Source organism: Mauremys reevesii, linkage group 7 (assembly GCF_016161935.1).
Source record: "Mauremys reevesii isolate NIE-2019 linkage group 7, ASM1616193v1, whole genome shotgun sequence".
In the NCBI taxonomy this organism is placed as follows: Eukaryota; Metazoa; Chordata; order Testudines; family Geoemydidae; genus Mauremys; species Mauremys reevesii.
Window position 1 is genome coordinate 4,889,417 of NC_052629.1, and position 22,369 is coordinate 4,911,785.

A 22,369-nucleotide genomic window follows, 5' to 3' on the forward strand; every position below is an offset into this window, starting at 1 on the left:
CCCCTGGAGCGCTGATAGGGCATGATACGCCGCTGCCGTAAATCGATACCGAACGCGTCGCAAAAGGCTCCGGGCTCCCGCCCGTTTTGCCTTCAGTGTCGCAAACGCGCCGGCGTTTGACGGCGGCCCGCTGCCGGTTCATGGGGGGCCCTTGTGCAAGATGGCGGCTCTACCTGAGGAGCCGCCTGAAGTGGTGGTGAAGCCGGACCCGGACGGGGGTGTCCTGCCGCAGCCCCCTCCGGCTCCCCCGCCCGCCGCTCCCCCCACCACGGCGCCGGCGGAGGGGGAGGTGGCGGGGGCCCCGGGGAGCGGAGGGGAGGCCGCTCCCCCCAAGCCGGCCCCCCCGGGTCCGGCCGCCTCCCCCGCCCCCACGGACCGGCAGACCCTCCTGGCCGTGCTCCAGTTCCTGCGTCGCAACAACCTCCACGAGTCCGAGGACATCCTGCGCCGGGAGGCCCGGCTGCTGGGGGAGGAGGCGGCCGCGGTTGCCCTCAGCCCCGCGGGACCCGGCGCCCAGGGGACCCCTGGTGGGGAGACAGACGCCACCGGGGGTGAGGCGCTGCTCAGCCGGGTCGCCGCCGCCTCCGGAGCGGCCGGAGGGGGCGTCGCTGCTGGTGCCTCTGCAACCCCCAGCGGCGCCGCGACAGCAGCAGCGCCGCCAGGGAAAGGTGAGAGCCCCGGAGGAGGAGACGGGTGAAGAGGGAGGGGCCGAGAGGGAACCCCAAAGGGGGCGGCCAGGATGGCGGTATCACCCCCCTTGAGCGTACCACATAAAGAAGGGGTCACCCCGTATCTCTTTGCCTTATCACCCTGGAAAGGTTGCTACGGGTGAGGGCATCTTCTGCGGTTAGAAGGGGCAGATTATCTGGTTGGGACGCAGCAGCTGGAGTGGGGAAAGTTCCTAGTGAGAAACAGGTACCTGATAGACAAGGGATAGTAACAGAGAGGGCTTTATTTGCCTTTACTTCTAGGCAGGGTTACCACCTATCAAGATATTCCTGGGATAAAACTGATTTTCTTATCAGAGCTCTCGTGTGCTAGCTTTACGGAATATTAAAAGCACCCTGAGCTTTTTAGCACCAACATATGGGCTGCGTAGTGGTGGTGATGTTAGTCTGAAGGTGTTCAGGTACTGTGATGATAAGTACTTAAAAGATGCAGTGATGCAAATGTTTTGATAGGATGACTGGCCTGAACAGCAGAGTTTAAAAAGTAGCCGCCCACGATGTATGGGGTCACTAGCAAGTGAACAAAAGTCATTGCTATCAGAAGGTTGTTGTTCAGTGAACTGTCCAGTTCCTGGAGCTTGCATATACGGTAACTAGAAACAAAATCTAGGTTGGTTGTAAATCACTTATTGTTGTTTTGATGCATGTCTGTGTGTGGATGCTCAGATTGTGGATTAAGTTTATTTGGCTGTAACTTCAGTTGATTTTTTTTATTGACTTAAGTTATTTAATAATAACTTAAGTGAAAGAAATTAGTTTGACATTTATTTCTGAAAGTGGTTAGATCTGTGGTCACTATTTAGCTCTTGTGGGAGTGAGTTACGTTGCCCAGGGCCTGTGAATGTTAGGTCTCCTACATTGATGAATCTCTCCCTATTCGCTGAAACTTTTCAGCTGTCATGGGAGGTCCTAGATATGGAGGGAGAATAGATCTGTTGAGTAGCATTGGCCGATCTCCTGGAGGACTTTGGTTATCACAACAGAGACCTTGAACAGGACTTTGTAGTGAGTGGTGGTCCAGTGTAGACAGAGGGCTATACTGGCTCACAGCAGTATGGAAGTAGTATGACACACACACGGTGAAGGAAAGAGGATTTTAGCTGTGCAGTGTTTCTCTTTTCTTTTACAAAACAGGGACAGTACTTTATCTTGTCTAAATGATTTCAGTAACACCAGTGAAGAAAACTTATTTTTCTATTATTAATGCCTTTTTCCACAGAAACATATTTTCAGTAGAATTATGCCCTAAAGTTGTTTATAAAGCTAACTTAAATGGAAGCTGGTAGCAGATGAAGCACAAAAAATATAGCGGAAGTTGATGGGAAGAATTGGACATTGAGTTTATCATTCATGTGACATCATCCATCTCAGATTTAAACTTCGTGAACTCCCATGATTTGAATGTTGTTAACCAGTTTTCTGGAAAATTTGTATAAATGTGCATACAGTACTTACACAACCGATTTCATTCTGTGCTCTCAATGTGCATTACAATTACAGGGCAAGCGTTAGCCACCATGTATTTGCAGGCACTCTCTTTCATATATACAGACATAATCCCTCTTGTGTATCTTGACACTTTTGCAGTTGGAGGAGGTGTTCCTGTAGAAGATCAGCCAGATGTCAGTGCAGTGTTGTCTGCCTACAAACAGCAGGGGGACCCAGCGCTGTACGAGGAATACTACAGTGGACTGAAGCACTTTATTGAGTGTGCCCTAGACTGTCATCGGGCTGAATTATCCCAGTTGTTTTATCCTCTCTTTGTGCATATGTATTTGGAATTGGTCTACAACCAGCATGAGAATGAAGCCAAGTCTTTCTTTGAAAAGTAATGTGTTTACCTTCACGTGTTTGCAGCCTTTCTTATGTCCTCACTTTTGTGTGGTTAAATCTGTTAGCACAGGTTTTTTAATTTAATTTATCATTTTAAAGATGAAACGGAAATTGAAGAGAGGAAAATAATCTGTAGTTGTGGTACTATGTAATGTTGCAAACTGTTGTACATCTCCTTATGATTTAGTCCAAGATACAGCATAGATGCACAAAACATCTCTTTTGCACTACAGAGTTATACAATTTTTGGATCATCTTCATAATGGGCTAGCAGTGGTCATGCATCCTCTCCAGGAACAGGGATTTGCTGATGGAGGGTCATAAAATATATGCTTCCTGTTTTGGGTACCATTCAACTAAAGCATGTCCAGATGCCACAGTAGTGGATGTATTATAAATACTTGCACTAATATAACTAGTGTTGCAAGCAACTTAAAATGTAGTCAGATGTCTTGTTTTATGTGTATAAAAATATTTTTCTTAACCTATAACGTAAATATTTTTTCAAATGATAAATTTCACAGCAGCTCCTCACTGAAAACTAGTAACATGCAGAGTTGGATATTTTAATAATGTTTTTGTAAGTTACCAAAAATTCTTAAATTTCTCTTTAAGGTCTGAAAAATGATTGAATTTGTCCCTTACCTGCTCCACTCCAGTATAACTCATCTTTGGATTTAGATCAAGCCTGAAATATTTCAGCCCAAAGGGGTATCCCCCTGACCCCAGTAATTATCAATAAAAATTGATTTGCAGACTTAATTGCAGTATTCCCAGCCACAAATGCTATGATGTGCTCTCAGTAAATATATTATGAATAGTAGTAATCTGTATCTCTAGGTTAACTTTGTAGGTATTAAATCATGTTGATTTGATAATGTGCAATTGGAAAATGTGAAATGTGCATGTTTTTATTAAATTTAGCAGTCTGGTATGAAAATACTGCTTTAAATACAACCAATTAGCTCAGTTTAGCACACAATAGAGATGCTGATCATTTGTGGTCATTAAAGATCCCTATGGCACTTTTCCTCAGAGTAGTAGTGTTAGTCCCAGTGACCTGGCCATAAATATTGGTGGTAAAATTTGCCTACTTGAAACTCTCACTGCAGTTTCGTTAGAAATGTATTCTTCACTTCCTGTTGTAAACTGCTGGGTGCCGTTACCGTGTGCTGTAAAAGGCTGCAACATTCCATTCCAGAGATAATTTCACTTCAGCTGTGAAGTTATCCTATATATTTGTAAAGTGCTTTGGGATGCTTAATGATGAGTTGCTATATAAAGGTATATTATTACTTCCTATTAAGATGTACTACTGAGCAGTATACAATTTGTGGGTATTTGGGAGATTGTATTGTTGTAATAAACCATCCTTCATATGGTTTTAATGTCTCTTTAATAGGTTTCATGGGGATCAAGAGTGTTATTACCAGGATGACCTGCGTGTATTATCTAGTTTAACCAAAAAGGAGCACATGAAAGGGAACGAGACCATGCTGGATTTCCGAACAAGCAAGTTTGTGCTGCGCATTTCTCGTGACTCTTATCAACTCTTGAAGAGGCATCTTCAGGAAAAACAGAACAATCAAATCTGGAACATTGTTCAGGAGCATCTGTACATTGATATCTTTGATGGAATGCCTCGCAGTAAACAACAGATAGATGCTATGGTGGGAAGCTTGGCAGGGGAGGCTAAAAGGGAGGCTAATAAAGCAAAGGTATGAGACAAATCCTGTTATGCCGATTAATAACCAGTTGCAGCATGTAGAGTAGTTTGAAGGGTATATAACCATTGCCTTAATACAAATAGAACCCTTGGATTCTGAGTCCTGGCCGCACACCCGGGATGGTAATGGCAGAGGTTGGTGAACTTAGCTTTGAAGCAGAGGGAAAGAGGTTGATAAGCACCCTTTAGTAGCTGGTCTCTGGAGAAGCCATCAGAGCACTGGAAGAGGCAACCTTGTTTAGTGGACTGAACACAGGGCTGGTTCCTGAATTTTTATACTGGCTTTGCTTCTAGTTACATGTCTGGCTTTAAGAACATAAGAACGCCCATACTGGGTCAGGCCAAAGGTCCATCTAGCCCATTATCCTGTCTTCCGACAGTGGCCAATGCCAGTTGCCACAGAGGAAATGAACAGAACAGGTAATCATCAAATGATCCATCCTCTGTCGCCCATTCCCAGCTTCTGGCAAACAGGCTAGGGACACCATCCCCGCCCAGCCTGGCTAATAGCTGTTGATGGACCGATCCTCCATAAACTTACATAGTTCTTTTTTGAACCCTGTTATCGTCTTGGCCTTCACAACATCTTCTGGCAAGGAGTTCCACAGGTTGACTGCATTATGTGAAAAAATACTTGGAGCAATGCTTGATTTTGAACTTCCTCACCTGTACAATGGAGATCGTGTTTGCCACCAGTAGTTAGTGAGAGGATTAATTGTTTGTACAGTGTTTTGAAAATATCAAGAGCTATATGGGTGTTAAGTGTAACCTAGACAATAGATATTCTGCTTTCAGAGAAGTGCAAAGAGGTGTAATGAAAGGGAATTTAAGGTGCTCAGCATCTCTCAGGATCAGTTGCCCAGTAGTATGATAGTGAAATGTACCATATACATTGTCACAAACTGGTTAGACTAACCAGTAGTAAAGTTCCATCTTGTTACTACCTTAAATTCAAAGAGGCTAGATACTGTTCATTAATTTGCTGCTACTTAAAGTTGTTCCATATATGGATTATTTTTCATTGAGAAAAATAATGCAAAGGTTTTTTTTACGTGACCAACTCCTCTCTTGGGTTGCAGGTTTTCTTTGGCTTATTAAAAGAACCAGAGATTGAGGTGCCTTTGGATGATGAAGATGAAGAGGGGGAGAATGAGGAAGGAAAACCCAAAAAGAAAAAACCTAAAAGAGAGAGCATGGGATCAAAAAGTAAAAAGCAAGACCCTAATGCTCCTCCACAAACCAGGTAACTTAGAAATAGGCAGGAATACCTGATAAATCTAGTCTATTCCCTACCAATTCTGGATTGCTCCCTACATTTTCTCTAGTGCTTTGTTCAGTCTAGTTTTAAATGGGCCCAGCAATGAGGCTTCCATCGTTTCCCTTGGGAGATTTATTCCACAATCCAAAAGACCTCACCGTTGTTAAGTTTTCTAGACTTTCTTATTAAATTTTCCTTATTAAAGCTTCATCCCATTATCCAGTAGCCTCTTCAGATCACTCTAAGCAATACCTCACCCTCCATGGTTAGATCCTTCAAGTATTCATAGTTATCAGATCCCCTCCCTCACTTTACCCTTCTTATTCATAGACTGACCTTCTGCATGTTGCAAGCCACAGAACCTGACCTACCCACTCCTCTAGTAGGCCCATAACTTCTGGCTAAGTTACTGAAGTCCTCAAATCTTGAGTTAAAGACTTCAAGTTACAGAGACTCTACCATTTGCTCTAGTTCAAATCAGCAAGTGACCAGTGTCCCACACTGAGAGGTAGGTGAACCCCCCCCCCCCCCAGAGTCTCTGCCAAACACCTGGGGGAAAATTCCTTCCCAACCCCAAATATGGTGATCAGTTAGACCCTGAACATGTGGGTGAGACCCACCAGCCAGACACATGAGAGAATTTTCTAGTAACGCAGAGCCCTCCACATCTCATGCGCCTCTCCTGCCACTGGAGATGTTTGCTAATAGAAGTCATGGATGGGCCATATGCCATTGTAGGCAATCTCATACCATACCCTCCATAAACTTATAAAGCTCAGTCTTAAAACTAGCTAGGTTTTTTTTCCCCCACTACTCCTGTTGGAAGGCTTTTCCAGAACTTCACTCCTCTGATAGTTAGAAATCTGTCTAATTTCAAACCGAAATTTATCGATGGCCAGTTATATTCAGCAATGGCCCATACCTTAAATAATTCCTCTCTCTCCCTGGTGTTTATTCCTCTGATGTATTTATAAAGATAAATCATATCTTCCCCTCCCTTCCCCATCCTTTGTTTTGTTAGGCTAAACAAGCCAAGATGTTAACTTTCCTCTTGTAAGGTAGGTTCTCCATTCCTTTCATCATCCTAGTAGCCCTTCTCTGCACCTGTTCCACTTTGAATTCATCTTAAACATGGGAGACCAGAATTGTATAAAATATTCCAGATGAGAGCTCATCAGTGACTTGTGGGAACACTTCCCTATCCCTACTGGCAATACCTCGCCTGATGCATCCTAGAATTCATTAGCCCTTTTCATGTCTGCGTCACATTGGTGGCTCATAGTTATCCTGTGATAGACCTGGGTGTACTGATTATTTTCCTCTGTCTCTTCCAACTGATGCCTCCCCATTTTATAGTTCTCTTTAAATTACAGGTATTTAATTATTTTAATCTTTTCTCATTAGTCAGTTCCTCCAGATTTCCTTTTTTATTGTTAAATTCCTCCTGTCGTTCATTCTGACGCTAAGGTGCCTGGGCCTTGCTGTCCTTTGAGGGGAGGGTTCTATATACCATATTTAATTCACAATATTAAGGCATTCCTGCTTCATAAGATGCGTTCTTCTCATAGAATTCCTCTTCCTGAACTGAAAGACTCTGACAAGCTGGATAAAATAATGAATATGAAGGAAGCCACAAAACGTGTGCGTCTTGGTCCAGAATGTTTGCCTTCCATCTGTTTCTACACATTCCTTAATGCCTACCAGGTCAGCAAGGGTAGCTGGGGTGGTATGAAAAAGGGAGGGAAAAGTGGTGGCTGAAACCACAAAATATCTGAGGTAAGGAAAAAGGAAGCCATAATGTGGTTCTGCAGAGAGAATTCAGTTTGATACTGTGGCTGAATCAAATATTGCTGTCAGATAAAGATTCTTCTCAGTTAATATTGAGACCATAAACTTGCAAGCACTTACATGCCTGGGGCAAACTTGTATATCTTACGCTGACCTTGCTGAGAAGTCTTTTGAATAGATTTGATGAGAATTACTGAAGGAAAATAATGTGCTCATGTTATGGCAGAAAATTACTAGTTGAAACAAGGAATTTTGTAGCTAATGTTCAATAAAATATAATGCAATTGAAAGTTTAGACTTAAAACCCTGTGAAAAGGGAAGCTCTGTTTAAAGGTTTCCTTAGACTATCTTAATACTGCACTCCTTTGTTTAGGCACTTCTACATTCCTTCTCTCTTCCCTTTCACTTTTTAGGTGGGGTGCAGGGGTTTTCTTACAAGTGAGTGATCATGAATTCTGCAGATACGGTGTACTACAGTGCTGGGGAACAACATTGCTGTGGCTTATTAAATGAGTCTTTTTATAAAATATCTTTATTTTAAATGGCCTAACCATATTAGCTGTAGTTATTTTTTCATATACCTGTATTTTTTGTCCAGTTTGTCTTGTAATAATTCACATAGCTTATGCAGAACTAAGGTAGTTAATACTCTTAATATTAATGGCAGGATTGTCTAGTGCTTGAACTTTGTTATACATCTCCTCTGCCCATCAAAACTTAAAATAAAGTGACTGTTTTGTGTACAGGGTCTTACTGCAGTGGATGTCACTGATGACTCTAGCATGATTGTAGGAGGCTTTGCTGACTCCACTGTAAGAGTATGGTCTGTGACACCAAAAAAGCTACGCAGCGTGAAATCAGCAGCAGGTAATGAAGACAATAAGACATGTTTATCTTAAGTATTAATTCTGATAGTTTTGTCAGTTTCGTGCAACCTGTGCAGAGAGAAATGCTAATATCATAATAGCTTTCTTAAATTGTTGGAAGTGGTCAGGTTGACTTCAGCTTTTTAAAGTGGATAACGTGTGTGTATATATTATTTAAATGCAGACTGTGACCTGGTCTACACTACGCGTTTATACCAAATTTAGCATTGTTAAACCGATTTAACCCTGCACCCGTCCACACAACGAAGCCCTTTACATCGATATAAAGGGCTCTTTAAACCAATTTCTGTACTCCTCCCCGACGAGAGGAGTAGCGCTGAAACCGGTATTGCCATGTCGGATTAGGGTTAGTGTGGCCGCAATTCGACGATATTGGCCTACAGGCGGTATCCTACAGTGCACCATTGTGACCGCTCTGGAAAGCGATCTGAACTTGGATGCACTGGCCAGGTAGACAGGAAAAGCCCTGTGAACTTTTGAATTTCATTTCCTGTTTGTCCAGCGTGGAGCGCTGATCAGCACGGGTGGCCATGCAGTCCCAAATCCAAAAAGAGCTCCAGCATGGACCGTACGGGAGATACTGGATCTGATCGCTGTATGGGAAGACAAATCTGTTCTATCAGAGCTCCATTCCAGAAGACGAAATGCCAAAGCATTTGAAAAAATCACCAGGCTATGATAGAGGCCACAGCAGGGACTCAACACAGTGCTGTGTGAGAAGCGTAATGGAAAGCCAAAGAATCAAATGGACGCTCATGGAGGGAGGGAGGAAGGACTGAGGACTCGAGCTATCCCACAGTTCCTGCAGTCTCCGAAAAGCATTCCCATTCTTGGCTGAGCTCCCAATGCCTGAAGGGTCAAAAACATTATCGCCAGTGGTTCAGGGAATATGTCATCAATTTACCCTGCCCCCCCCCAAAGAAAAGGGAAAAAAATCATTTCTCGCGTCTTTTCAATGTCACCGTATGTCTACTGGATGCTGCTGGTAGACGGGGTGCTGCAGCGCTAAACAGCAGCATCCCCTCCCCTCCCCTCCCCAGTGGCAGACGGTACAGTACAATATGACTGATAGCCGTCCTCGTCGTCATCCTGTGAGTGCTCCTGGCTGGCCTCGGTGAGGTCGGCCGGGAGCGCCTGGGCAAAAATGGGAATGACTCCCGGTCATTCACTTCTTTAAGCTTTGTGTCCTGGAGATTCAGTCCTGGCAGATGGTGCAATAGGGCTGGTAACCGTCCTCATCATAGCAGCGGGAGGCTGTGCTCCTCTCCCCCCCACCCTTTAATGAGTAATGAAGATGTTCTGCCTGGAATATCATAGCAGCTGGAGGCTGCCTCCCCCTCATTTTATCTCACTAAAAAGTCAGTGTTTCTTATTCCTGCATTCTTTATTACTTCATCACACAAATGGGGGGATAACTGCCACGGTAGCCCAGGAGGGGTGTGGGAGGAGAGAAGCAACAGGTGGGGTTGTTGCAGGGGCACCCCCTAGAATGGCATGCGGCTTATCATTTTTGCGGGATATCTGTGGCTCTGACCCAGAGCGGCTGTGCTCTCTGGTTCTCTAGTAGACTTGCCCCATATTCTAGGCAGGACTGACTCTATTTTTAGACAAAACATAAAGAAGGGAATGACCTGGGAAGTCATTCCCATTTTTGTCCATGTGCCCCCGGCCGACCTCAGCGAGGCCAGCCAGGAGCACCCATGACCGCAGCAGACGGTGCAATAGGGCTGGTAACTGTCTCTGCTACCTTGCAAAGGCAAATGAATGCTGCTGTGTAGCACTGCAGTACCACGTCTGTCAGCAGCATCCAGTACACATACGGTGACAGTGAAAAAAGGCTAAATGGGCTCCATGTTACCATGCTATGGCGTCTGCCAGCGCAATCCAGAGAAAAAGGGCGCAAAATGATTGTCTGTCGTTGCTTTCATGAAGGAAGGATTGAGTGACGACATTTACCCAGAATCACCCGCGACACTGTTTTTGCTCCATCATGCATTGTGATCTCAACCCAGAATTCCAATGGGCGGGGGAGACTGCGGGAACTGTGGGATAGCTATGGGATAGCTACCCACAGTGCAACGCTCCGGAAATCGACGCTAGCCTTGGTACATGGATGCACACCACCGAATTAATGTGCTTAGTGTGGCCGTGTGCACTCGACTTTATACAATCTGTTTTAAAAAACTGGTTTCTGTAAAATCGGAATAATCCCGTAGTGTAGACATACCCTGAGGTTGATATATACATGACACAACATCCAGACACTTCTTTCCCAAAGAGTTTACAATCTAAGGTAGACACAGAATAGATAAGATGCATTAGGAAGTTGAGAAGAGGGAATATAGCTTCGTTTATGGCCCTGATTCACTAAGATACTTAAGCACATGCTTTCATACCTTGCTGAATAATGTGATAAGTAAAAGCCAACATGGCTTTTTCAAGAACAAATGGTGCCAAACCAGCCTAATGTCTTCCTTTACCAGGGTTACCAGTCTAGTGGATGAGGAAAGCAGTAGACATGAGAGTGCTTGAATTTAGTAAAGCTTTTGACAGTCCCACAAGACATTTTCATAAGCAATCTAAGGAAATATGGTTTAGATGAAATTACTGTAAAGTGGGTACACAACTGCTTGAAAAACAGTACTCAGAGTACTCATCAGTGGTTCACTGTTAAATTGAGAGGACATATCAAGTAAGATCCCACAAGGGTCTGTCATGGGTCCAGTACAAGTCAATATTTTCTAGGGCTGTCAATCACAGTTAATGCCTGTGATTAACTGACAGCAAAATTAACGTGTTAATATTTTTAACATGTTAATCGTTAAACCAGTGGGCGGGACGGGAGGCATCGGCAGTAGGGGGGGCTGACGCAGCCCTAGCTCATAGCTCCAGGGCAGGGGGCTGGAGCCCCGCGCACCCCCAGCCCTAAGCCTATATTTGAAAATATAGAACCCCCTAAAAATATTTAAATAAATGGTATTCTAATATTATGTAACAGTGCAATTAAAACTACAATTAATTGTGAATAATTTTTTTTATCTCGTGCTTAATCATGATTAATTTTTTTAATTGCTTGACAACCCTAATTATTTTCATTAACGACTTGGATGGTGGAGTAGAATACAGATGTAAAATTTGCAGATGATACCAAACTGGGAAGGGTTGCAAGCACTTTGGAGGAGAGGATTAGAATTCAAAATGATCTTGATAAATTAGAGAATTGGTCTGAAATCAAAAAGATGAAATTCAGTAAAGACATGCAAAGTACTGCACTTAAAAAGGAAAAATCAGCTGCACAAATGCAAAATGGAGAATAACTGACTAGCCAATGGAAGTTCAGAAAAGGATCTAGAGGTTATAGGGAACCACAAATTGAATACGACTCAACAATGTCATGCTGCTGCAAAAAAGACAAATGTCATTCTGGGATGTTTTAACACGTGTGGTGGGTAAGACACAGGAGGTAATTGTCCAACTCTGCTTGGCACTGGTGAGGCTTCAGCTGGAGTATTGTGGCCAATTTTAGGTACCACCTCTTTGACCAGTTCTTTCTCCGCGACCCAGAATGCACAGGTTCACAGACAGACTCTTGAGCTGAAGAAGTATGTTGTTTATGTGCTGCTTCAGTGAGTGATCAGTCCACTGAAACGGGGCACAATAGGGTTATATGTCTGGGCACACCCACATTCAGGTGCCCACCTTAAATACATTGTTACAAAGTTATTCACTATATATTATATAAACACTTTTTCTGCCTAGCCACTAAGATTAGTTTGCTAATTCAGTTGTTTACCTGATCAGGTGGCTCACTCATCTTTTTACCTGGCTGTTCTCTTACCTTGCTAGACAAGCAGGCATCTTTTCACGTGTCCCGACATCTAAAATATCCATTCTACGTATTACATCCTACACACCTAAGAAAGATATGAACAAATTGGAGATAGTCCAGAGGGGAGCAACGAAAATAAGAGGGTTAGAAAACCTGACCGATGAGGAAAAGTTGAAAGAATTGTGTGTTTAGTGTAGAGAGGAGATGACGGGAGAGGACACGATGACCTTTTATGTATCTGAAGCCTACTATAAAGAGGACAGTGATCAATTATTCTCCATATACATTGAGGTTAGGACAAGAAATAATTGGCTAAATTTGCAGTTAAGTTAGCTATTAAAAAGTTTTTCCTTAACTGTAAGGATAGTTAAGCACTGGGACTGGTTATGTAGGGAGGTTGTGGGGTCCCTGTCATTTGGAGGTTTTTAAGAACAGGTTAGTCAAACAACAATCGGGTGTTGTCTAGATATACTTAATCCTGACTTAGAGTGTGGGGATGGATTAGATGACTTCTTGAGGTCCCTCCAGCCCTACATTTATAGGAATCGTATACTAAATTCAGATATCTTGTAACTACTATGAAAAATCAGATTTTTGGAGGCTTGGTCTGGTCAGATTGTAGTCAGGTTGATCGTTTTGTAGAGGCACAGAGTACCAAAGGAAGATTTCTTATCCATGTTGCTTAAGTGATGAAAGACTGAGGTCTCAGTTGGTAACTTATAGACTGAAAGCTAACTACTTAAGTTGAGCATGTGTAGCTGTCAATAAAAAGTTCTTGAAATCTAAAAACATGGGTGTGTGGCAAGTAGTTTAAAGCTTTCTAGGGAGAGATGTAGAAATCTGGACTCTTTGATAGGATATCAGTCTTTCAAGATAGAGACTGAATGGTGGATAGATCAGAAATGGCTTTTCTGAAGGTTAAACTAATTTTAGATGCTCTTGGTGAAGTGTACAAAACAGAATGGTTATCTGGAAATAAGGTTCAAAACAATTCTAAAATGTCTTAAGAAAATGCATGCTTATAGTATAATATCCCCATCCAGAAATATATTTGCATTTTTTTCAATGGTTGTTATATAGGGTAGCATATCACAAATTCAGAGGTGAAGGACCTATGGCCTTCAGATCCTTCAAAGCTGTAACCTAAAGGTTCTCATTTGAATCATCTTAATCACTGTTTCCTTCACAACAGTCCTCAAGAAATTGCCTACATTTGTGCGCTATGTAACTTTGAGCCTAAAACCTACAGGTTACTCCAGCCTAAACATCCCTGATGTTTTGTAGCTGGTGTTGAATATTAGTTGTCTATGAAAATATTAAGAAGGATCTTTTGTCCACTTCATACTTGCAACGAACACCAAGAAGGACAATATATTGTGCTTAAATCATACATTTATTGTTGTATAAATGTAATTGACAGCCAGCGTAGATGAATTCTACATGTGTGTTGTAAATGGGAACCTCTGAAATTTTACAGATCTCAGTCTCATAGACAAAGAATCAGATGATGTCTTGGAGAGGATCATGGATGAGAAAACAGCAAGTGAGTTGAAGATTTTATATGGTCACAGCGGACCTGTCTATGGTACCAGCTTCAGTCCTGATAGGTAAAATATATGTTTTAAAAATTCCCTAGAACAATAGTTTTTAAGTGCTAATGAAATGTTAGTTGCTATAAACATGTACTTAATGCAGCTTTTTCTATAAGTTGGGACCATACTTGCACATGCAGTTCATAATGGTACCTTTGCATGAGTGTGAAGGTCTGATCTTATGAGAGTCAGCGCATCTGCTGCATGGTGCTGAGCATTTTTAACTCCCCTTGAAGTCAGGGGGAGTTGAGGGTGCTCAGCACCTTACAGGTTCAGGACTTAGGATCACTAATTATACAATCTTATCTGAAAGTCATATCTTAAGTTATTTTAACTGAATATGTAAATAGTAAAGAGTAGAAATGTTATGGCAGCATTTATTTCAGTTATGGGAATGAAAAACTTGTTATGCTAATATCCACACCTCTCTCTCTATCATCAGTTTTGCTACTTTGCCTCTCATCATAGCTCTAACCTTTATTCTCCGAATGCATGGCAGTGGTAGTCTTGCATAGAAGGCGTTTTTAAAAGTGTGCAATTATAAAGATTGCTGTGGTGGTTTATTGGAAACTGGTTTAAAACACTCATTTATTCTCTTTTTGTTATGTAAACACATACTGAAATGCATAGTAGCAACATAGTAAGCAGCTTGCCAAGAAGCAAACCACAGAGCATGAACCGGAAATGCTATAGCCTATAACTAAGGCTGTGAGATTGTCACTGAATTCACGGATTCCATGACTTCTGCAGCGGGTGGTTTGTCTGGCTCTGGGGCTGCCCAAGGAGCTCGGGCACTGCCCCTGTGCACCCCTCCCTGGCAGCAGGAGGAGTTTGGGTGGCAGGCTGGAAGTTGGGGCACTGGAGGGGCAGTGCATACCTCGGTGGGGCTCCCCAGAAGCAGCAACATGTCCCTCCCTCAGCTCCTAGCTCCGCATGCTGCCTCCGCCTGCAGGCACCACCCCCGCAGTTGCCATTGGCCTCTGTTCCTGGCCAATGGCAGCTGCAGAGCTGGCAGCGTACAGAGCTAGGAGCTTAGGGAAGGACATGTCATGGCTGTCCCAGAAGCCGGGTAGGGAGCCTGCCAGACTGGCCACTCCTTCCCCCCCCCCCCGCCCCCCACCAGCACCAGCAGGTGTCCTGTGCTGCTTTCACCCATGGCTCTCCTGGGCCCCCGCACACTCGCGGCGCCATCGGGCCTCCCCCCCCCAGCACGCGCAGCCCTAGACGGCTGTTCCCTCCCTCCCTAGGACCAGGACACTCCCAATGTTTAGTCAGGGGTATAGTACAAGTCATGGACAGGTCACAGACCATGAATTTTTGTTTACTGCCAGTGACCTGTCCATTACTTCTACTAAAAATACCCATGACTAAAACGTAGCCTTACCTATAACTTAGAGTGGAGAATGTGAACAGGATGTGAATTCTAATGAAAGACCCTATAAGGGAATTTTGTCATTTTGTTCAGGATTATATTTTTAAAACTGATTCTTGAGCAATTATAAGTGGTTTATCAGTAGTTTTTTTGGTTCAAACTGATAAGTAGGATCCCTAATAAAGACATGGTCACTTTCTCATAGACTTGTCTTACAGTATTTAGCAGAATCAACAATTAATTGTCCCTTTCTTTACATGCAGTGTCCCAATAGGACTCCTGTATCAATTGTCTCTGAATCCAATGAGGGCTCAGATTCTACAGCAAATGCCACACAACAGCCAGTCAATGAGTGGTACACTTATCACAGACACACTAGTCATCTTACACTATTTGTGGAATATACACCCAATATTCTGACAAAGTTCCATGCATTGTATTTCTCCTCTTTTGCTCTGTAACAGGAACTACCTCTTGTCCTGTTCAGAGGATGGCACTGTCAGATTGTGGAGCCTTCAAACATTCACTTGTCTCGTGGGATATAAAGGACACAACTATCCAGTGTGGGATACACAGTTCTCTCCCTATGGATATTACTTTATATCAGGTGGACATGACAGAGTGGCTCGGTAAGAACTGGGATGCAGGAGCAATGGAAGCAAGCTAAAAGTATGGGGGGAGGCTCCCACCCATGCCTGAATTGTGGCCCCGCCCTCTATTGCCACCCTTTCTCCCTGAGGCCCTGCCCTCGCTCTGCCCCTTCTCCCCAAGGCCCTGCTCTCTACTCACTCCTCTCAGCCTCCTTTGCACCCCCGCCCCCAGTTGCTCTCCTTTACAGCCAGTAAAAAGTGGGAGGGCTATGCTTTTAAAAGTGATGGGGCCATGGCCCTCTGGCTCCCCCTGTTCCGGTGTCCCTGCCTGGATGGGCTTTCTATTTGGATTTTATAGTAGTACAAATCCCTGCATACAAATTCCCCCCCCCCACACACACACTTTTAAGTGACCCCGTGATGCTGGTAATTGGTATTTCCTATCATGCATCCCATTATTGGGAATGAGTTTCATCACACTTTGTGTAAAAATTAAAGTGTCTTATTTAGTTTTTCACTTTTTTTATACAGACAGCATAAGCTGGGGCATCCCTAAAGAGAGAGTGTTCCCTTTTTTCCAACCATCTGGTTAAGACAGGAAACTGCATATCCCTATCCCTTCATTTTGTAGAAACTACTGCATCTCTTCACTTGCTTTTTTGATGGCCACAGTTGGAGCACTTCTTTTGCTTTGTTTTGGAGAAGGATTCTCTTCTCTTTTGCTAACTCCATAAATGGGTCAACTGGAGGCACCTGCGTAATAAGCACTTAACTCCCTCGCCACATATAGGATTTCAAGGTTCACTAGGGGTCTCATTTTTTCTTTAGTCTTTTATAAACTATTCTCTTCTGTTAAGCCTGTGGGCTACAGATCACTATCAGCCTTTACGAATATTTGCTGGTCATCTTGCCGATGTCACATGTACCCGGTTTCACCCCAACTCCAACTATATTGCCACGGGCTCAGCAGACAGGACTGTACGACTATGGGATGTTCTGAACGGGAACTGTGTAAGAATCTTCACTGGACATAAGGTAAAGGAATGTCAAAGGCAAGATGAAAGTGCTTCACTAACTGTATGTGGTCAGTGCCCTGTTGGTATAGTTTATTTACATTTCTAATAAAATATACAAAAAAGTCTGTTTGTTACTCTAGATACTTTGATTAACTTCCCCCCCAAAACAAATAAAACTTCCTTCCCTCACAAACATCTGTTCCCATTAAGCACAAGTAAATAGCACACCGTGAAGGTTAACAAATTTCAGACTATTTTGGATCAAGTGGGGAGTAGGTTTCAAAGTTTAGGCCTCCTCCTAGAGAACACTGTACTTTTAAGTAAAGTGGGATCCGGCTTAATTGCCTTTGCTGATCACAACTATGATAATGTGGGCAAGAAGAGAGGCAGTCTCCTAAGTAGGCAGATTCCAAGCCATTTAAATAGGACTGCTGCGAAGAAAAGGATGACCAGAGGCTCAGTTACTGTATGTTAAACACACTTACGTTTAATTTGGGGGGCAAAGGTTTGAAATTAATACACCTTGACTTTTTTGAATGCAAGTAGACTTGTCTAATTTTTGACTCTCCAACTGGATTTTTCTGTTACAGGGACCAATTCATTCACTGGCATTTTCTCCTAATGGACGATTCCTGGCTACTGGAGCAACAGATGGAAGAGTGCTTCTCTGGGATATTGGCCATGGTTTGATGGTGGGAGAGTTGAAAGGGCACACTGATACAGTCTATGCACTCAGATTCAGTAGAGATGGGGAAATTTTAGCATCAGGTATGTAGCTCGGGCTTTCATTCACTGGAAAAAAGTACTAGAATGATGATGATGTTTTTGTGTGACTGAGCTATCCAAATCTGTCGTCCTCATTGTGAAGGATCAGACTACCGCTTACTGACCAATATTTTGCAGTTATGAAGTTATACTTTACAATTTTGTATCAGCAACTTTGTAGGGCAGCTAAGTATGATTCCTTACCGCAGCTCAGAACTGAGGCACAGATGTTAACTTACTTATGCAAGGAACTACCAGAATTCTGTGGTAGAATGGGAAACCATCCAGTACTGTGCTATAACCCTAAGACCATCCCTCCTCTAAAACTGAGCCCCTGTTGAAACCAAATATTCCTTTCCTGTATCAGACTGAATTTCTTTGGCTTGTTTAGTTAGCAGCTGAATTTCCTTTTTAAAACTTCTAACAATTCAGCAGTTGCTTCAGTGGAGTTTGGAAATACTTCCTTTGCAGATGTTGAGCAGCGAGCCTGGGTCTTCAGGCAATGATCAGCACAAAATGTGTCTGGGCTTTCTGAATAAGTAAAAAAGATGAAGTACATCTTTCTCTTTATTAATGGGTTGGTATGTGAAGAACAGGAATGCTTAGCAGTGTTTGCAATCATGTTTGTTTAAAACAAAAATTTTAATAGCTGGTAGCATTGCCTATAGTTAAGGCTGCCTAACTCTTTCCATTATAAAACCATGTGTTCAGTTGCTTATAACTTTGCCAGTCTGCAGTTGTTCAAGCTCAAGTTTTCTATACTCTCTCCCCAGGCTGACCATTTTCAGTGAAAATGGTGGTGGTTACAAGAATGAGATTAGGGAAAAATAAGTTTAGCCTATGTTAAAATTCTTACAACTATTTCACAGAGAAGCATTAGTCCTATGCTCTGGAGAAGAGCTTGGAATTTGGCGGGGAGTCATTTTTGGGTCAGGGAGGTGTCTTTTGCCATCCCTGTGAAAATTTGCCCTAATTTTGCCAAGCTATAAGCCTCTGTAAAATCTCAGTTCGTACATGTTCAGTAGAAGTGTGTTAAAGGCTTGGGAGCATTATTCTCCAAAGATTCCAGCTGCAATGTGCATGTTCCATCCCCACAGCTTCTGTGTGCCAACCGGACTGCATATGCCATTGCAACTGAGCATGCTCCATCCTGGGGCAGGACTTTTCCTGCAGTTGCTCCTCACAACTGCTGGAGGTTACTGTGGTGCCAGGTACCAAGGGTGAGGAATGGGATGGTGGGGAAAAGATGCAGTACAGGGGGAAAGGAATTGGAGTTTGGGGGCCAGGGTAAGATTTTTCCCAGTTTGGGAATTGGGGTGGAGGGATCAGGAGTGGCGGGACTGGGGAGAGGCACAAGAGCTCTCTCTAGTCCACACTCCCTCCAGAAGTCCATGGAGGGTGAGAAGATAGGATTTGAGTACTTAACATTAAGGTTACAATGTTCTTTTAATATAGTTCTTTGGATCTAATAATTATATATGATAAAAATACAGAAAACAATTGTATTAGAAAGGTATTACCAATTTGACTCTAGTAAGAAACTCACTCTAGAGTCTATTTGTAAAGTAGATCTGAAGAAAAGTAGTTCCTTCTGCTTTACCCACATGTTGGACTGTGTTAAGGCCCCATCCTGCAAATACTTATGCACGGGCTAAACTTTACTTTTGTGAGTAGTCCTACTGAAGTCAATTTGTTTGCAGCATTGGGCCTTAAATTTTGAATGTTATGAACAATCCTGCAATGGCAGGAACAAGGTGAATCTTAGAGTGGTAGCTGTGTTAGTCTGTATCAGCAAAAACAATGAGGCGTCCTTGTGGCCAAATAAATTTGTTAGTCTCTAAGATGACACAAGGACTCCTCATTGTTTTTTGCTTATAGTCTTACTAGCTCTAATTATATTATCTTACCTTGCAGCTCTGTTTCACCATAACTTCATCACAATTCAATCTATGCACTATGGTTTTGGTAATTGCATACTAGAGAATATTGCTGTCTTTTAGTCTTAAGTATTGCTTTTAAAGTATGCACTGATACAATTCAAAGTTTTTTCTAACGTCCCACTTTCTTCCTAGGTTCGATGGATAACACAGTCCGGCTGTGGGATGCTGTGAAAGTATTTGAAGACTTAGAAACTGATGATTTTACTACAGCCACTGGACATATAAATCTGCCTGAAAACTCACAGGACTTGCTGTTGGGTACATACATGACCAAATCAACCCCAGTCATACACCTCCATTTTACCCGCAGAAACTTGCTACTAGCTTCAGGAGCATATAGTCCACAATAAACCATGAAGCTGTAAGACTCTGCAAGTCAATGAAGTAAAGACCTCAGGATTACTACAGGATTTGAGACAAGAAATATCTTATACAAATGGACAGCATTAGCCTGTTGGTGGGGGAAACTGTAAACTAAGATCCAAGCAATGTCTTTTCAGTTACTATTTCATATTTAGCCACAATTTGAAAATGCTGGAAATTGACAAGACATCACAGCTTTAAGGGAAGGAATTGTTATGGTGCTTTTGATTTTTTTTGATAAAAAATAATTATGGAAATGGCTCTCTTCCTTATCAAGAGAAATGGTAATGGCTGTGCTGAAAACTTCAATTTTTGGAAAGTTAAGGGTCCCAGTGCATGTTCTTGAACAATTTTTTAAAAGCACTTAGTTTACTGCTGGCAAACGTTTGATCAGTCTGTGACAGGCAAAAACTATTCTAAATTCATCTCTTCTGAAATTAATTTGGAGAGAGAACTCCTCAACTTGTGCTGAGTAGCAAGTATTTGTGGCCAGAACATTACCTTTTCCATGCCCTACTTGTGGTAAAGGCCTGTGTTTTTACCTTTATTTCTTTGATATATAATGGCCTGAAAGATTTTCAAACTTCTTTGCTTGTTTTATACTGTAGACATGCAGCTTTTGTCATCACTGCATTTTCCAGGGTGGCTAAAAAAATCATGACTTGCAAGTACCAAAGAAGTAAAAACTAAACATCTGTAAGGGGAGAAGAGAGTATTTTCTGTTATCTCAAAGTCTCATCACCTATTTAAAAAGTGATCGGTAAAGGAAAATATTGGGCTTGTGCCCTTTTATATTTAGAGTCTGAAATTTTTTTAAAAATCCGCTTATGTTTTGTCTGAGAAATTCAGGATCTGCAGAAGCTAGAAAATTAAGAAGAGAAGTGAAGAGACGAGATAGAAACTATTGAAAGTTAATATTTATTTAAATTCAATTAAAAGAAGTCTTTGTCAAGACTCAACTTTCATCCCTTTTGTTAAGGTGCCCTTCTCTCAGTAAACATCACCGATAGTACCTACAACTCCTTCTGCAAAACTAGCAGACCTGAGATTCTTGGTATTTCTAAGGTAAAACACAAGCAGAACGTTTGGCTTTTTTTTTAAATCCCTTCTTGTGTTTTTATAAAAGTTGAAGCAGCAAAAAGGCCCAATTTTCCAAATCTTTTGCAGGTTACCTGGGAGGAAAGTGCTATTCACCATCCTCATCACTTCATTTAGGGAATTAGAGCTCATAGGCCATATACAGTAATCTAATACAAACAAGGAAGGTAAGATTTGACATTTCTAAGGTAAAGCAAGTGGGGATCCCTCCTCCCCAAAAGCAGCAGCTTTACAGAAAGTGGAGAAACTTAAATCAGTAGTTCACCTTGAAAAACACTTATTAGGGAACAAAGCTTTGAAAGTACATTATTAACTTTGAGTCCCTTTTTCAATGGCTGAGTTGGTATGGTACTTGTACTTCAATTAAACCTTCTCTCAGTGCTAGATAGGAGCAGTCAGACTTTAATTCAGATACAGTGAAATCAAATATGTGAAACACTTGACCTGCAACAGGAAGCAATTACAACTTCGACAGCTAAAAAAAAATCACTGCCACATTCTGCCTTTGTATTTTGTACAGTTTTATACTTTTGATATTTTATAATAAAGACTCAAAATATTCTGTGCATGTTTTATTGGACTGTGTGTTACAGGAGGACATTAATTTATTTCATCTTGTTGCAATAGAAGCAGGTCCAACCCTGAGAAAAATGTGCTAGCAACCTCCCAAGAGAAATGAAGAGAAGTGATTTAGTATGAAGAGCAATACAGTTAATAACTGTTTCAAATAGGAGAACATTGTGCATGAAACCTAACACTTAATACGATAGACAATCTCTCTCTCTTCCCCCCCACCCACACCCACACAAAAAAAGCCACCTTAACCCTTTCTCTGACATCAGTTATGTATAACATGGTTGTAATGTCCCTACTTGACAAGCAACAAATGGTGGGAGAGGAGAGAGACTAAACTGGTTTGGATTCAAAATGTGTGGAAAGGAGGGGAGAGGTTTGGAGAAAATAGGTGAGTGGACAAGGGTGAAGCGAGAGTGTGATCTTCTTAACTTCAATAATCTTTTCTCACTTCTCCTTTTCAAATTGCCCTTTCTATTCCCCCCGAGCCCTGAAATCCACTTAGCCCATTCCTCTCAAATCCATTCCCCTCCTACCATATCCAGACTCTTCTTTTTTGTTTTTCTACCCAATACATTTTTTTCACCCTCATTTTATAAAATGGTAGGAAAGCTTGAAAAGGTATGGACAGGGATGATACCGCAGAGCAGGCTCCCTCCTACTTCTCCCCCTGCCCCCGTCACACCTTTGACATGCAACAGGTGAGCTATGAGAGTACTGGTGGCAAAATTTTGGTTCATTGCATTATTTCTAGAATTCACATATTATGGAGTTGTAATTGTTTCATAATTAAGAATAGAAACCAGTTTCCAGTCTGAGCCCTGCTACCTTCTCACCCAACTTTTGCCAAACACTTGTTTTTTCCTTAATCCTGTGTTCCAGGTAAATTTTTTTGGGGGATGGGGGGATGGGTTGGGGTTTCATTTTCTCATTAGGGCTGAGAAACATCTTTTCACTGTTTGAAAATTTTTACTTTTTTTATTCACTATCTTAAAACCAGCTTTGCCTAAA

At 42.2% G+C, this 22,369-nt stretch overlaps 1 protein-coding gene across 1 annotated transcript; it reads left to right on the forward strand.

The window, feature by feature from the left end:
- Positions 1–35: 35 nt before the first annotated feature.
- TAF5 (TATA-box binding protein associated factor 5) lies at positions 36–21,349 on the forward strand. Its single transcript, XM_039481961.1, has 11 exons — positions 36–668; positions 2,316–2,556; positions 3,964–4,279; positions 5,367–5,530; positions 7,114–7,249; positions 8,080–8,200; positions 13,527–13,656; positions 15,478–15,642; positions 16,461–16,638; positions 17,210–17,387; positions 19,457–21,349. Exons 1-11 carry the CDS (start codon positions 161–163, stop codon positions 19,672–19,674), a joined length of 2,355 nt encoding a protein of 784 aa, XP_039337895.1. The 5' UTR covers positions 36–160; the 3' UTR covers positions 19,675–21,349.
- The last annotated feature ends 1,020 nt before the right edge of the window (positions 21,350–22,369 follow it).